General features: G+C 45.5%; 1 protein-coding gene across 5 annotated transcripts in view; it reads right to left on the reverse strand.

The window, feature by feature from the left end:
- The window catches only part of LOC117380711 (mitogen-activated protein kinase kinase kinase kinase 5-like), a 49,815-nt gene that overhangs the window by 21,511 nt on the left and 12,963 nt on the right, over window positions 1-15,341 (reverse strand). The window contains exons 7-25 of one of the 5 annotated variants that reach the window (XM_033977552.2): window positions 14,940-14,982; window positions 14,178-14,250; window positions 13,445-13,576; window positions 12,739-12,801; window positions 12,466-12,547; window positions 11,785-11,901; window positions 11,628-11,706; window positions 11,494-11,549; window positions 11,384-11,427; window positions 11,269-11,313; window positions 10,971-11,091; window positions 10,780-10,891; window positions 7,096-7,160; window positions 6,163-6,204; window positions 3,332-3,410; window positions 3,037-3,113; window positions 2,549-2,609; window positions 1,442-1,535; window positions 813-871 (exon numbers count right to left, since the gene is read on the reverse strand). In XM_033977552.2, the coding sequence (XP_033833443.1) occupies window positions 813-871; window positions 1,442-1,535; window positions 2,549-2,609; window positions 3,037-3,113; window positions 3,332-3,410; window positions 6,163-6,204; window positions 7,096-7,160; window positions 10,780-10,891; window positions 10,971-11,091; window positions 11,269-11,313; window positions 11,384-11,427; window positions 11,494-11,549; window positions 11,628-11,706; window positions 11,785-11,901; window positions 12,466-12,547; window positions 12,739-12,801; window positions 13,445-13,576; window positions 14,178-14,250; window positions 14,940-14,982 (1,444 nt within the window). Of the gene's footprint in view, window positions 1-812; window positions 872-1,441; window positions 1,536-2,548; window positions 2,610-3,036; window positions 3,114-3,331; window positions 3,411-6,162; window positions 6,205-7,095; window positions 7,164-10,779; window positions 10,892-10,970; window positions 11,092-11,241; window positions 11,314-11,383; window positions 11,428-11,493; window positions 11,550-11,627; window positions 11,707-11,784; window positions 11,902-12,465; window positions 12,548-12,738; window positions 12,802-13,444; window positions 13,577-14,177; window positions 14,251-14,939; window positions 14,983-15,341 lie in introns of all 5 variants that reach the window. The other 4 variants (XM_033977551.2, XM_055226237.1, XM_055226236.1 and 1 more) reach the window with 4 other exon arrangements.

Below are 15,341 nucleotides of genomic sequence, written 5' to 3' on the forward strand. Positions count from 1 at the left end.
TGGAGTTTTACAAAATACTTCTTTTTACTCTTACTGAAATAATTTCTTGGACCACTACTTTGTACTTCTACTTCATTCATATATTATTTTTACTTAATGTTATTTTCTTATTTGGCTTCTTTACGCACCTCTGTCTATGTTCATTAACGTTACTTTGCTCATTATGTTTGTTATGTCTATCATCAAATGGCCTTAAAGAGGGGGTATTATGCTAAATTGAGCTGTCTACCATGTTATACTGTTGTTCCCTCATCAAAAACATGCCTGAAGAGGCTTTCTGGATTGTGCTTGTTTGAGTGATTTTGCGGACTGGGCACTATTCTAACCCTACTTACAGTTAGATATAAAATATGTCTTGTCTAAGACCCTGAGTGGACATATAAATATGTTATGTGTTAGTAAATTAGCAATTAATGCCCCATAGAAGTTTAATGCGTCCCCTTGTAGACAATTTTATCCCATATTTGAGCAAAGTTTGTCTTGCCCCAGTACAGATATACAGCATAAGCAGCTCTTGCAATCAAAATAAAACAGCTGTGTGCTGTTTGCACCTAATTAATAAGCATTTTATTGTCCAATAATCAGGAAGTGCATGTTAGCATGCTTGTTGTTGTTAGAGTTACCATCATGGCAAAACTCAGAGTTGTGAAAAGTGCTTATAAACGTATCACAGTGAATAATTAGCCAATGCATTCTGAGCATCCTAAATGAGGAATAACATTAGACATCTGCAAATTGTTTAAAATTAAGTAGTTCATTTTTATCACACTTTTAAGACAGTAAAAATCAGGCATAGAGTCTTAAAGTCTTACCAGCAGAGCATGTCCGGCATCCTTTGGTATCAGGGATTTTAGTGGTCACTGCAAGTTTCCTGAGGACACAAAGAGGACATGGTAAGGAAACTATAGGACATGGGGACACATTGAGCAAAGAAGATATGATTACCGGTATTGTTAAGGACACGGGGGCATTGTGAGGACACAGTGGTCATATTGAGAACACAGGACAGATGGAGGACATAGTGGACATGTGAGCGAGACAGGGAATGCAATGACACGATGGGGACACGATGAGAACATGTTGAGAATACAGGAGTAATGTTGAGGACATAGGAGACAGATTGAGAGCATAGTGGACATCTGCGAAAGACAAAGAATACAATGAGGGCATAGAGGGACATGGGGACACGTTGAGGATATGTTGAAGACACATTGAGGACACAGAGGTCATATTCAGGACACAAAGGGCAGATTGAGAATATAGTGGATATGTGCAGAAGATAGGGAATACAATGAGGACACAGGGGGGACACGTTGAGGACAAGTCGAGGACCCAGGGGTCATGTTGAGGACATAGACGACAGATTGAGAACATGGTGGACATGTGCAGGAGACAGGGAATACATACATGACACAGGGGGACAGAGGTTTGAGGTAGATACCTGGGAAGCAGGCGGTGAGTGGGTATGCGCTGGTCTCGACGTGCCTGTTCATATAGCTCTTTGAGTGAGTGTGAGTGAAGCTGTGAGGACTTCCCTGAAAAATGCATCACCAAACATCAAACTTGTATTTGCATTGTTCAAACCAAGAAATGATGACAGTGAGAGCCGAACAGCTCTTAAAGAGCCTATATTACGTTAGTTTTTGATCTATGTTTAAAAAATTTAAAATTTGCAGCCCTGGATTTGCCAAACGTTGAACCTACAGTTATAGTTTGAGCCTTGTTGAATGTTCCTCGTTTCTGTTTGCACCATTAGATATTTTGGGCTTTATGAGGCAATTTCAACCGAACAAAGGATAAAACAAAAACACAGCACAAACGTAAAAGGCAGCAACTTAAGGTTATTGCAGTAATTGTAGTATAAAGCAATTCATCTGTTCAATAATGCACCTGGAGTGCATCTGCAATCAGCACCACCTGCGGCTGAGTATTTGAGAGCTGAGCAGACTATACTCGGCGCCAGACAGTCCGCGTGTACAACGTGAATGCCTCTAGCTTGTTTGATTCCTGTTGCCTTTTTGCATGCGCTTATTTGGATTTTTGCTACTCTCCAGACCCCTGCCTCTGCTCGCCCAGCTCCAGCTCCTACGTTCCTGTCCTGGTGTCGTCTCCTGCTCGTCTCGTCCTCCGTCCTGTCCTGCTCCCTGGCTGTCGCCTGGTCTCCACTCTGGTCTCCGCCTGTCCTGCCTGTCCCGGTACTGTGCCCGTCCTGGTCCTCGTCCTGGTCCTGTTCTGCCCGTCTTCCCTGCACCGCACCTGCCTGACCCGTCTTCCGCTCCCCGGTTCCTGTACCTGCTTTGTGAACTGTTAAAGACTGTATTTTCACCTCCTGTAAATAAACACTGTTTAAACTCGCTCTGGTCTGCACTTTGGGTCCAAACCTGCCCGTTACGACAGTGCCAATGGATAACAAACCAATACCTGCATCATACATTTATTCTGACATCTTATGTGAGTGTGACACATATTAGCCCACCCATGGAGGCACTTCAGTGGCACTACAAAAGGTTTGTATAAAGTATAAATATGAAGTCCATGTGAGTGTTACCTGACACCGACATGAGAACATTGTTGATGTGGTAGACCCAAGTACATTTTCCAGGATACAACTGAGAGAGACAGAGCAGTGGTTAGTTCAAAAACTCAGCTGCATTGGTTTTTGCACTTGTTTTAGTCTAGCTCCTACAGTATAACTCCATAACTCCATCCTTCCATTTATGAATCCAAGATTAGCTGAATATGATGCCTAGAAGAGTAATGACTTGTACAGTTAAAAGTATCAAAAAACACATAATAATCAATGCTAAAACTCGTATTGAAACTAGATACTTGTTTGATCAAGTATTGATACTCCAAAAAGTCACATTAACAGCACAAAATTTACTGAGCAGTTTTCAGTTTGAGCTTCATCAGAACTAGTATTAAAACTCATAGTAACAAAGAAAGTTCTATTATTTTGTGTATGAAAATTACAATCTGTTACTAAAAAGGAGCATGTTTTATCATCTTGTTATCGGAATCAGTATTGGCAGTTACCAGTTCCATGGTGGCCTCAGTGCTGTTCAGGTTGAGTGTATAAATTCCCTCCTCAGCCCCCAGGATCAAGTGCTGGTCTGGAGGAGGAGACCAGAGTCAAACAAACAGGGGACACAAGCAAGCAGGGTTAGGAGAGGAGCGTGAGACAGAGCGGGGACTTAGGGGAGGAGAGTGAGAGAAGGTACACAAAGAAGCAGGGTTAGGAGAGAAGAGAAAGAGAGGGATACACAGAGGAGCAGGGTTAGGAGAGGAGAGTGAGAGAGTGGTACTAAGAGGACCAGGGTCAAAAGCGTACCTTTGTTGGCTGGATGCTCCCATGTGCTGGAGCAGTGAATTTTCAGAGGACACCCATGGAAGACCTTCTTAAAATGTATCTGGGCAAGAAGCACAAATAAAGTACGCGACAAAGCTCTTTGTGAGGGTAGTGTACCATGTCTGTGGTGCTCTCTTGTTGTGAGCGTGGTGCTGTTGATGTGAGTGTGGTGCTGTTGTGAGTGTGGTGCTGTTGATGTGAATGTGGTGCTGTTGATGTGAGTGTGGTGCTGTTGATGTGAGTGTGGTGCTGTTGATGTGAGTGTGGTGCTGTTGATGTGAATGTGGTGGTGCTGATGTGAGTGTGGTGCTGATGTGAGTGTGGTGCTGATGTGAGTGTGGTGCTGTTGTGAGTGTGGTGCTGTTGTGAGTGTGGTGCTTTTGATGTGAATGTGGTGCTGTTGTGAGTGTGGTGCTGTTGTGAGTGTGCTGCTGTTGTGAGTGTGGTGCTGTTGATGTGAGTGTGGTGCTGTTGATGTGAATGTGGTGCTGTTGATGTGAGTGTGGTGCTGTTGATGTGAGTGTGGTGCTGTTGTGAGTGTGGTGCTGTTGCGAGCGTGGTGCTGTTGATGTGAGTGTGGTGCTGTTGCGAGCGTGGTGCTGTTGCGAGCGTGGTGCTGTTGATGTGAGTGTGGTGCTGTTGATGTGAGTGTGGTGCTGTTGATGTGAGTGTGGTGCTGTTGTGAGTGTGGTGCTTTTGTTGTGAATGTGGTGCTGTTGATGTGAATGTGGTGCTGTTGATGTGAATGTGGTGCTGTTGATGTGAGTGTGGTGCTGTTGTGAGTGTGGTACTGTTGTGAGTGTGGTGCTTTTGATGTGAATGTGGTGCTGTTGTGAGCGTGGTGCTGTTGATGTGAGTGTGGTGCTGTTGATGTGAATGTGGTGCTGTTGTGAGTGTGGTGCTGTTGATGTGAGCGTGGTACTGTTGATGTGAGCGTGGTGCTGTTGATGCGAGTGTGGTGCTGTTGATGTGAGTGTGGTGCTGTTGGTGTGAGTGTGGTGCTGTCCATGTGAGTGTGGTGCTGTCCATGTGAGTGTGGTGCTGTCCATGCGAGCGTGGTGCTGTCCGTGTGAGTGTGGTGCTGTCCGTGTGAGTGTGGTGCTGTCGGTGTGAGTGTGGTGCTGTCGGTGTGAGTGTGGTGCTGTTGATGTGAGTGTGGTACTACTGATGTGAGTGTGGTGCTGCTGATGTGAGTGTGGTGCTGTTGATGTGAGTGTGGTGCTTTTGATGTGAATGTAGTGCTGTTGTGGTGCTGTTGATGTGAGTGTGGTGCTGTTGTGAGTGTGGTGCTGTTGTGAGTGTGGTGCTGTTGTGAGTGTGGTGCTTTTGATGTGAATGTGGTGCTGTTGTGAGTGTGGTGCTGTTGTGAGTGTGCTGCTGTTGTGAGTGTGCTGCTGTTGTGAGTGTGATGCTGTTGTGAGTGTGCTGCTGTTGTGAGTGTGGTGCTGTTGTGAGTGTGGTGCTTTTGATGTGAATGTGGTGCTGTTGATGTGAATGTGGTGCTGTTGATGTGAATGTGGTTCTGTTGTGAGTGTGCTGCTGTTGATGTGAGTGTGGTTCTGTTGTGAGTGTGCTGCTGTTGATGTGAGTGTGGTGCTGTTGATGTGAATGTGGTGCTGTTGATGTGAGTGTGGTGCTGTTGATGTGAGTGTGGTGCTGTTGATGTGAATGTGGTGCTGTTGATGTGAGTGTGGTGCTGTTGATGTGAGTGTGGTGCTGTTGATGTGAGTGTGGTGCTGTTGCGAGCGTGGTGCTGTTGATGTGAGTGTGGTGCTGTTGCGAGCGTGGTGCTGTTGATGTGAGTGTGGTGCTGTTGATGTGAGTGTGGTGCTGTTGATGTGAGTGTGGTGCTGTTGATGTGAGTGTGGTGCTTTTGTTGTGAATGTGGTGCTGTTGATGTGAATGTGGTGCTGTTGATGTGAATGTGGTGCTGTTGATGTGAGTGTGGTGCTGTTGTGAGTGTGGTACTGTTGTGAGTGTGGTGCTTTTGATGTGAATGTGGTGCTGTTGTGAGCGTGGTGCTGTTGATGTGAGTGTGGTGCTGTTGATGTGAATGTGGTGCTGTTGATGTGAGTGTGGTGCTGTTGATGTGAGTGTGGTGCTGTTGATGTGAGTGTGGTGCTGTTGCGAGCGTGGTGCTGTTGATGTGAGTGTGGTGCTGTTGCGAGCGTGGTGCTGTTGATGTGAGTGTGGTGCTGTTGATGTGAGTGTGGTGCTGTTGATGTGAGTGTGGTGCTGTTGATGTGAGTGTGGTGCTTTTGTTGTGAATGTGGTGCTGTTGATGTGAATGTGGTGCTGTTGATGTGAATGTGGTGCTGTTGATGTGAGTGTGGTGCTGTTGTGAGTGTGGTACTGTTGTGAGTGTGGTGCTTTTGATGTGAATGTGGTGCTGTTGTGAGCGTGGTGCTGTTGATGTGAGTGTGGTGCTGTTGATGTGAATGTGGTGCTGTTGTGAGTGTGGTGCTGTTGATGTGAGTGTGGTACTGTTGATGTGAGCGTGGTGCTGTTGATGTGAGTGTGGTACTGTTGATGTGAGTGTGGTGCTGTCCATGTGAGTGTGGTGCTGTCCATGTGAGTGTGGTGCTGTCCATGCGAGCGTGGTGCTGTCCATGCGGGCGTGGTGCTGTCCATGTGAGTGTGGTGCTGTCGGTGTGAGTTTGGTGCTGTCGGTGTGAGTGTGGTGCTGTCGGTGTGAGTGTGGTGCTGTTGATGTGAGTGTGGTACTACTGATGTGAGTGTGGTACTGCTGATGTGAGTGTGGTACTGTTGATGTGAGTGTGGCACTGTTGTTGTGAGTGTGATGCTTCACTCACCGGACGTTTCTTAATGACAGGGCTAACGCACTCAGCAGCATCCTGAAATAAAATAAATAAAGTACTTCTATTTACACAAAAGTTTGCCCTTTTTTTTTCTACATTTGGTGTTTTACAATGACGACCAGGGAAACTAAGCATCCTCTGTTCTTCTGAATGAATGTGTGATTTATTAAATAGTTACTTTTAGTAAATGCAGGTATTAAATGACATGAAAAGTCTGCTGTGATGGGTTTAGTTTCACACATTCACAGCCATTTTCCAGAATAGAAACAAGTAAATATCAATGCTTTTCAAAGAACTCTATGGCAAAAATTAATTTCAAAAGTTGTGGGTGAGTCACCGTTAAGCTCCATTAGCGAAGCACTAAACACTGTTCCTCTGAATCTGAGGTGAGGAGAGTTGGATTTTGTTCTAAATGACCATGTCATGTGTTACTGAAACAAACCTGATTACTCTGTTTGAGTTTGTCCTGAGACTGCAGAAAGGGATGTACCAATAGAATGCCAAGTTACTGCCTTAGTACATGCATTAGGTCTAGGGCTTCTTATTTTTATTTTACCGGTCCCTTGAATTAGAATTTGGAACGTATGTATTTGATCAGTGATAATGTACAAAAGAAATTAACCTTGAGATGAATCTCTTTTTGATGGGGACCTTTATTGGTTCAATTGGTTTTATCAGAATGTAAAGTAATTTTAATTTAAACAGTTAAAAAATGTTACAGAAATTAAAAAGAAAATTAGTTAAGGCCTAATTGTAAATAGAGGCAACAGAAGAATGAGCTTCCCCTGTTTGAAAGAGCACCAGTTCCCCACTTGTCCCTGACCCAAAACAAGTAACACATCAATGAATACATTTCTCCCAATAATCAACTGTATTGTAAAAGCAAAAAGTCACACCGCTGGCTTCAAAGTTTGCAGTTGGGGTTACCTTGGCTGTAAGATGATGCCGACGTCCTTTGGGAGGCAGTTCAGGAGGCCGAGGGTCTACCAGGTCTGCTGTGCATAAAGAGGAAATGTCAAGATCCCAGTCTGCTTTGTGTTTTGTCCTGTTTTCCCCCTTCCTTCTGTGTCAGAGCCTGGAGCTGGGCGGAGATTCGGGCTCCTCCCATGCACACCTGCAACTAATCTCTAATCAAGCTGCAACTAGGGAGGACAAAGGGACCAAGGATCTGACACTCAGCGCCAGGTCGGGCAACACGAGCAAAGTGCTCGAATGTAACCACACTCTGACCCAGCATGTTACCCAGCTCTCCAGCCAGGTCTCCGCTCTGCTCACTCTCCCGCCTTCAACTCCTGAGGCCACTGCCATCATCTCCGGGACCACCGCGGCGCAGTGCACTCTGGAATGGAGAGGCACCGATCTGGACCCAGGGTCTTTTTCAAAGCTCCTCCATGTTTCAACAATGTCCAGCCTGTTTTACATCAGACGCTGCGAAAATACGGTACATGTGTGGATGATTGAGGGGGAGAGCACTCCAGTGGGCAGAGGCAAAATTTTCGAACACTAGACCATGTGACTTTTGATGGGTTTGTGGGAGAGTTTAAACTAGTCTTCGATCACCCACAATATCAAGCTGACATCTCACTCTGCCTATTAAGTCTGGTTCAAGGTTCCAGGACCGTGGCAGACTATACCATCGAGTTTTGGACACAGTCGATGGAGGTGGATTGGACTGACAGCACACTAAAGGCTGCCTTTGTGAAAGGAAGTGACAAATTAAAGGATAAACTAGTTTCATGAGACAACCCACCTGACCAAAAATCTTTTATTTCCCTAGCGAACCGTATTGACAATCGTCGACAGAGTCGTCAAAGACAGAGACACCGTTCGCCAATCTGGGTCGTGGACCGTCCCGCCCTGCCGCCGCCAGTCAACCTGCCTTCAATTACACCCCCACCAGAGTAGCCAATGCAGCTGGGTCAAGTGCACCTGACTGCAGAGGAACATCTGTGACGCCGCCAGGCTGGTGAGTGCCTGTATTGTGGAAGACATGGGCATTTCCTTGCAACCTGCCCGGTTCGGCCAAAACAGTGTGCCCATCAGTAGGACTGGGAGTAGTGGTGGGTCAGCAACACATCCCAGAGAAGAAACATAATAGATTTCAGCTCGGCGCTACCTTGTGCTTTCGAGCAGTTACCCCACCTGTCTTGGCCCCCATTGACTCTGGAGCGGAGGACGACTTCCTTGACCAGCAGGTAGCCAAACAGTCTGGGGTAGGGTTGGAGCCACTGAAGCAACCACTCACAGCCCTAGCTCTTAATGGGAGGCTGGTAACCAGGGTAACACATATCTAGTCTTGTCCGGTAATCACCATGAAACCAGGTTGTTCTACATAATTTCTGCTCCCACTATGCCACCCATTCTTTGCCACCCTTGGCTGGTGACTCACAACCCCACTATTGACTGGGTTAGGGGAAAGGTGTCGGTACGTAGTGATACCCTTCGGGTTAACCAATGCTCCAGCCATCTTCCAAGCTTTAATTAACGATGGGCTACGGGATTTTCTCATTCGTTTTGTGTTTGTATCTGGACGATATTCAAATCTTTTCTGAGACCCCACAGGAACACCAGCACCACATGCGCCTGGTCCTCCAGAGGCTCCTGGAGAACAAGTTAAATGTGAAGGCGGAGAAGTATGAGTTCCACACGGACAAGGTCAGCTTTCTGGGGTTTATTGTGGGATGTGAACAGGTGAAAGCCGAAACTGAGTGACCTACGCCCAACAACAGGAAATGGCTACAAAGATTTATTGGGTTTGCCAACTTCTACAGACGTTTCATCAGAAACTTTAGCCATGTTGTTGCTCCCCTCACTAAACTCACCTTTCCCTCCAGACAGTTTGCTGGACCCCAGAAGCCCAGTCTTACTTTGAGAAACTGAGGATTCATCTCTGCCCCAATCTTACGTCAGCCTGATCCCTCCTGCCAGTTCGTTGTGGAGGTGGATGTCTCAGACACAGATATTGGGGCAGTTCTCTCCCAAAGGTTTGAACCACATAATCAGTTATATCCTTGTGCCTTTTTCTCTCTTCCCGGTTCACCAGGTGAGAGCAATTATGATGTGGGGGATTGAGAACTGTTGGTGGTCAAGCTTGCCCTGGAAGAGTGGCGCCACTGGTTGGAAGAGGCAGGGCATCCTTTCCTAGCTTAGATTCAGTCAGCTAAACGCTTAAATTCCCGTCATGCCCGCTGGTCACTATTTTTCAGTAGATTCAACTTCATACTTGACTATCTCCCAGGATCCTGTAACATCATGCCGGATGCACTCTCCCACCAGTTCTCCCTGGAGGACACGACCACCCCTCCGGAGCCCATCATATCCCTACCTGTGTGGTTATGTTCGTTGGGAGATTGAGGATCTGGTCCGGGAGGCCCAACGCACCCATCTTGACCCAGATAATGGCCTTCCCGGTGCTGTCTTTGTTTCAAATCCTGTCCGCTCCAAGGTACTTGAATGGGTCCACTGCTCGCGGTTTGCCTGCCATCCAGGGGTCAATCGTACACTCTCCCTTTTGAGACGTCACTTATGGTGGCCCATGGTCGAGAAAAACACCAGGGATTATGTGTTGGCATGCCAGGTGTGTGCCAGGGGCAAAGCCTTCCACTAGCCACCTTCCGGTCTGCTCCAACCGCTACCAGTTCCGAAATGCCCTTGGTCTCACGTGGCAGTGGATGTTGTAACTGGCCTTCCCCCGTCTTAAGGTAACACAGTCATTCTCACAACTGTTGACCGGTTCTCTAAAGCAGCCCATTTTGTCTCCCTACTGAAACTCCCGACCGCCAAGGAGACAGCGGACCACATAACAACTTCCGACTCCATGGAATTCTGGTGGATATTATGTCTGACTGATGAACGCAATTTACAGTCCAAGTGTGGTGTTCCTTCTGTCAGGGCTTTGGTGCACTGGTGGGTCTTATCTCTCCTAAGGTGTCCCTTAGGTAGGCGGTACTGTCAAAATCCCAGTCTGCTTTGTGTTTTGTGCTGTTTTCCCCCTCCCTTCTGTGTCAGAGCCTGGAGCTGGACAGAGATTCGGGCTCCTCCCATGCACACTTGCAACTAATCTCTAATCAAGCTGCACCTGTGGAGGACAAAGGGACCAAGGACTTGACACTCAGTGCTAGATTGTCTGCGTATCCACAGTGGTACAGCTCTGCTTGGCTCAGTCTCATGTTTTGCATTTGTTACTTCCTACTAAGTTGACTGTTTTTTGCCCCTCATCAGATCCCGCTCCCTGGACTCGCTCAGCTCCTCTGCCTCCGACCCAGCTGTCCACGACCGGTATGAACCTCACACTCTCCGACCCAGTTCACTTCGACCGGTGCAGGCTACCTTCTCTCTGACCCCGCTGCCCACGATCCGCTCAAGGACTACTGCAAACAACCCTGCTCTCAACTGTCTGATCCATCTACCTTCATTTGCATCTTTCAATCTGTAAATAAACATTGTTAAACTGTTACCCAAGTTCTGAATCTTTGGTCCCCCTGTCAGTCATTATTACATGAAATTAATGTAAATGATACATTTCACTGAACAGACTGGATTGACCAGTAAATGGCACCTTTGATTATGTTTATAATTGTAGTGTTTACCGACTGGAGGAAAAGTTCAAACCTGAATGGTTGATGTTGCGAGGCAAGGGGACCGGGGGCGACCTGCTGGAGAAGGAAGCAGATCTGGAGTGCTCTTCTGTCAGGCTGTCCTCAGAGCCGCTGCTCAGTTTGCTCTGCACAGAGGACAGGGAGATAAAGAATAGTCCCAAATATGAACCCAGCTTTAATATGAGCACAGCAGATGTATGGGACCTTGGGAGGCAGGGGGGGTCTAGTGGTGTATGCTGTGTCAAAGAGCAGAGATCTGCTGTCTGAAGGTGGAGGTGTGTGGCTTTGGCTGTTCTGTGGGGATCTGGGCAGTTCTAAGGTTGGCCTGAAAAGGGTAGAAGCACACAGCAACATTATCATTGATGCACATATGCAAAACATAACACCTGCCCAGGAAGAACTATGCTGGGTATGGGTCAAGGAAATCAACTTTTCAGCTCTAGATGGAATAAAATAACTTGACTGATGCCTTCACATTCTTAAGAGTGTAGTATGTTCATACACATCAACGTCATCATAGTCGTCCTCTGAGTCCGAGTTCTGGGTCCTGCAGACAGACAGTGCAGAGAGGGCATTAGCACACTGGTCATGGTGGGCGCTGTGAGCTGCTCATTTACCTGGCAGATGTCTGGTTAGATTGGCTCAGCTCTAAAGGCTGCACCTGTAGAGACATGCTGGTCACTTCCACAATGACACTATTACAGTGTTCTTTTGTACAGAGTCTTACCGTGGCACGGTGGCCAGACCCACGTTTGATGAGCCTCTTTGTGGAGGTGCAGTCCACTGACAGGCACATTCATATAGAGTTACGCATTATTTACTAGTACAAATGCTGAAATGACTCATGTGGCGTGCACTCACTGTGTGTGTCTGAGCTGGTCCGCTCTGCTAGCTTGTGTTTGAAAAGAGACTGGATCCTCCTTAGAGAGCCAGGGACCACCTTCATTTCAAAAAACAATGAATGACAATTAGTTTAATTGTTTAAGTCAATGCTGTCCTATGGGCATAGAGCAAGTACCTCTATATCGTCATCATCAGTTACCATGCAGGTTTTCAGTTTTTCGGGATGCCGATAACCATCCAAGAGCTCCAGGGTCAGCTCTTGGTTCAGACCACGCTGTGTCACAAATGGGTTCTGGGAGAAACCACAGAGTGAGACTTTAGAGCTGTCTGGAGTACAACTAAGAAATTTGTATATGTTGACACTGAAAATGTTTGTGAAGTATTACTCTCTTGCACCCTCCAAACATAGCACCCACAGGCCCTTTTCCTCATCTCTGGGGATTTTAACCACACTTCCCTCTCATCTGTTCTGCCAACATATACCCAGTATGTGACCTGCCCAACAAGAGACAGTAAAACTCAGTAGCTCTGTACATGTGTCACTCACCTGTAATAATCTTGTGCCATACTGTAACAGAATGCTACAGTGGAGCATATGGACATATGCTGCACTGTATATTAGCACGTGGCTGCCCTTGTTTGTTAATCAGAGCTACAAAACATGTTTTAGGTGAGGCGGAGGACTGTTTGGACTGTTATCCAGCGCACCCACAGCTGTAGGACCTGTGGGACCTGAGGGTTACATATCCACCCATCACTAGTAGCCTTATATTTTTATTCTACTTTACCATCTAACCCAAAAATTGGTCCTCAAAGCACCTTGTAAACCCAAGTGGAAAATGAGGGCCCTACTCACTGTGAGCATTTTGGAAGCACTGGGTCTCTTACTGGGCTTCTTCACCAACATGGCCTTCACAAAGTTATAGAACATAGGAGACCTGAACACAGAGAGAATGTAAATATCTGTTGTCCCCAGCACACCGGCAACACTGTCAAAAAATGAGCACCAGAGAACAGTACACTGGAACTACATTACCGCTATGGTGTTATCTGGTCTTCACTTATTCTGAGCAAAAATGCATCGAATAAATACTGTTGCATTATGACAGAACGAGAGTGTAGTGTTTACCATTTGGATTTGTCCTTGAGTTTTGGAGGCTGGTATCCGCTCTTAGACATGAGGAACAGGACCCTGCAGGACAGTGTGCTGACAGTTATCCAGGGATGAGAACAAGTGTTTAGAAAAATATTTATTATTATTATTATTATTACTTTTGTTATGTAGGGGAGGTGCAAAGTGTATCTGCTATTTGTGTGTGTGTCTGATCTTCATCACATACTGGGGACTGAAATGACTTGGAAACTTTTTGCTTTATGGGGACCAAAAATTGGGTCTCCATGAGGCAAATCCTTCCATATTAGATCAGCAACCTAGTTTAATAAATAGAGGTTTAGATTATTAGGGTCCAAGCACAAATGGGAGGGCGAGTCAGAGAGACCTATTGTGTTTGTACAATTTTGAGAAAAATGGCAAAAATCAAGCCGTAAACAATAATGTATAGACAGTCAAGTGATATAGACAATTAAAGTTAGATTGAAATAGGTACTTTTATCTTGTATAAGAATGCATTTAATTTTGTAATTAGTGTGAGTGTCACTGTTAAACCAGAGCACGCAAAGTTTTGCTGGAGTGGTGCTTAGGGGTCTGTGTGTGTGGGTGTGTGTGTGTGTGTGTGCGTGGAGTTGCGTGTGTGTGGTGTATGTGTTTGTGTGTGTGTATGTATGGGTGTGCATGTGTACGTGTGTGTGAGTGTGCGAGTGTGGAGGGTGTGTACCTAAGTGGGTGCAGGTCAAACAGAGGAGGCTGCAGCTCGGCGAGCTCAATGGCAGTGATTCCCAGGGACCAAATGTCACACAGCTCATTGTATCCTCCTTTAATCTCCACTGCAGCCACCTCTGGAGCCATCCTGATACACAGACAATCACAAGCTCTGGGAAACGCACATTTACAACACACTTTGGACTCTAGTTAACAAAAGATTAATGCGGTCCAATAAGCAATGCATAAAAAACAGTATAAGCTGTGTTGGATATCCAATTAGCTTAAAGAGGGGATATTACACTACTGTACACATATATTTAGATCCCTTTGCTTTCAGTGCTAAGTCACTCCCCATTCAGAGTGCTATCACAGCACAATCAGTGTGGATCCCACTAATGAAATTACTACACATCACAGTGAAGTTGTAGTGTATTGTATCATGTTTTTGTACATTTATGGAAAATTGTCATGTATGAGCGTGTGCGACAAAGATGCTCAGCCATTAACATCAGTTTTAGATGTCAATGGATGACATCTAAAACCTCTTCAGACATGATTTTGATGAGGGAACAATGGAATAAGGTGATAGAAAGCTCCAAAGAGTTGATTTTGAATAATACCCCCTCTTGAACAAACTTGACATGCATGTCGAAAATGCGACTCCCAATCACTCAATCTCACGACATATTCACACATAAAGCATACGGCAGGTGCTGGGACCACACTTGCCAGCTGCCAGTACCCACCAGTATGGAGTTCCGATGAAGGACATGCGCCGGGCCAGAGTGGCAGTGATCTGCGCCGAGATCCCAAAATCAGCTGCACAGAAACACGACAGGTTCACCCCATTCCTTTTACAATATGCTATATTGATAAAATTGCCATATTGTGATCTCTAATTTCGCAGCTCTATGCTCAAACAAAGACACTTTTCCCAGCCGCCCTTACAGTTGTGTTGTATTTAACCTATTCAGAATCAGAATGAGTTTTAGTTGTAAGTGAACAGAATTCACAAACCAGGAACTTGCTCTTCGTTATGGTGCAGCATTAAACAAAGAATAATAATATAAACTATGATGAAATAAAAATAAGGGGATACAAATAAGGTAAAGAATAGACTTAAATATACAATACAAAACAGAAAACAGTATGAGCAGTATGAACCTTGCAGGGAAGTAGAAAGATTCAGAAGAAGCACATGACTTTAGTTTCCCCTAAAAGTCAATATAAATATAGATGTTTACATATATATCGTGAACTGAAATTGTCATCTGGCTCCGAGAAAATTGTGAAATTAATATTTTGACACCACCCACTCCTAGGTCCACAAATGCTTGATATGACACAGTGTCAAGTGTCCTGAGTGAACCAAGTGTTATTTAAACATAATCAGTATGTTTGAACATAATAAAATAATAAATGTGTGCACTCTATGGGCACAGCTGCGTGTGTGTGTGCGTGTGTGCATGTGTGTATGTGAATGTGTGAGGTATTGCACAATCACATACCTAGTTTGACCTGGCCCATGTCGTTGAGCAGAACGTTGGCTCCCTGCAGCACAAACACAGTTCAGATCTACTCTGAAAACTGAAAGGGCTCATATTACGCTATTTACTTATCTGTTATAATGTGGTTTCCCCATCACAAACATACCTGGAATTGTGTTTTGTTTAACACACAAATCTTGCAAATTTAGGCAGTGTTCTTCTGACATAAAACACTCTGTTCCACCTTGTGATGTCATGTGATATCATGTGATAATACATGCTCCACTGTGTATTTAAACTCCATACACCTTCACTAGAATAATTTGAAAAATTTCTGCCCTGCAATTGCCAATCTCTACTGAACGTAAGGTAAAAGTAGCTGTTAACTTAAAAGCTACTGCTTTCTGACAGCACAAGGCGGAA

This window comes from Periophthalmus magnuspinnatus, chromosome 13 (assembly GCF_009829125.3).
Source record: "Periophthalmus magnuspinnatus isolate fPerMag1 chromosome 13, fPerMag1.2.pri, whole genome shotgun sequence".
Lineage (NCBI taxonomy): Eukaryota > Metazoa > Chordata > Actinopteri > Gobiiformes > Gobiidae > Periophthalmus > Periophthalmus magnuspinnatus.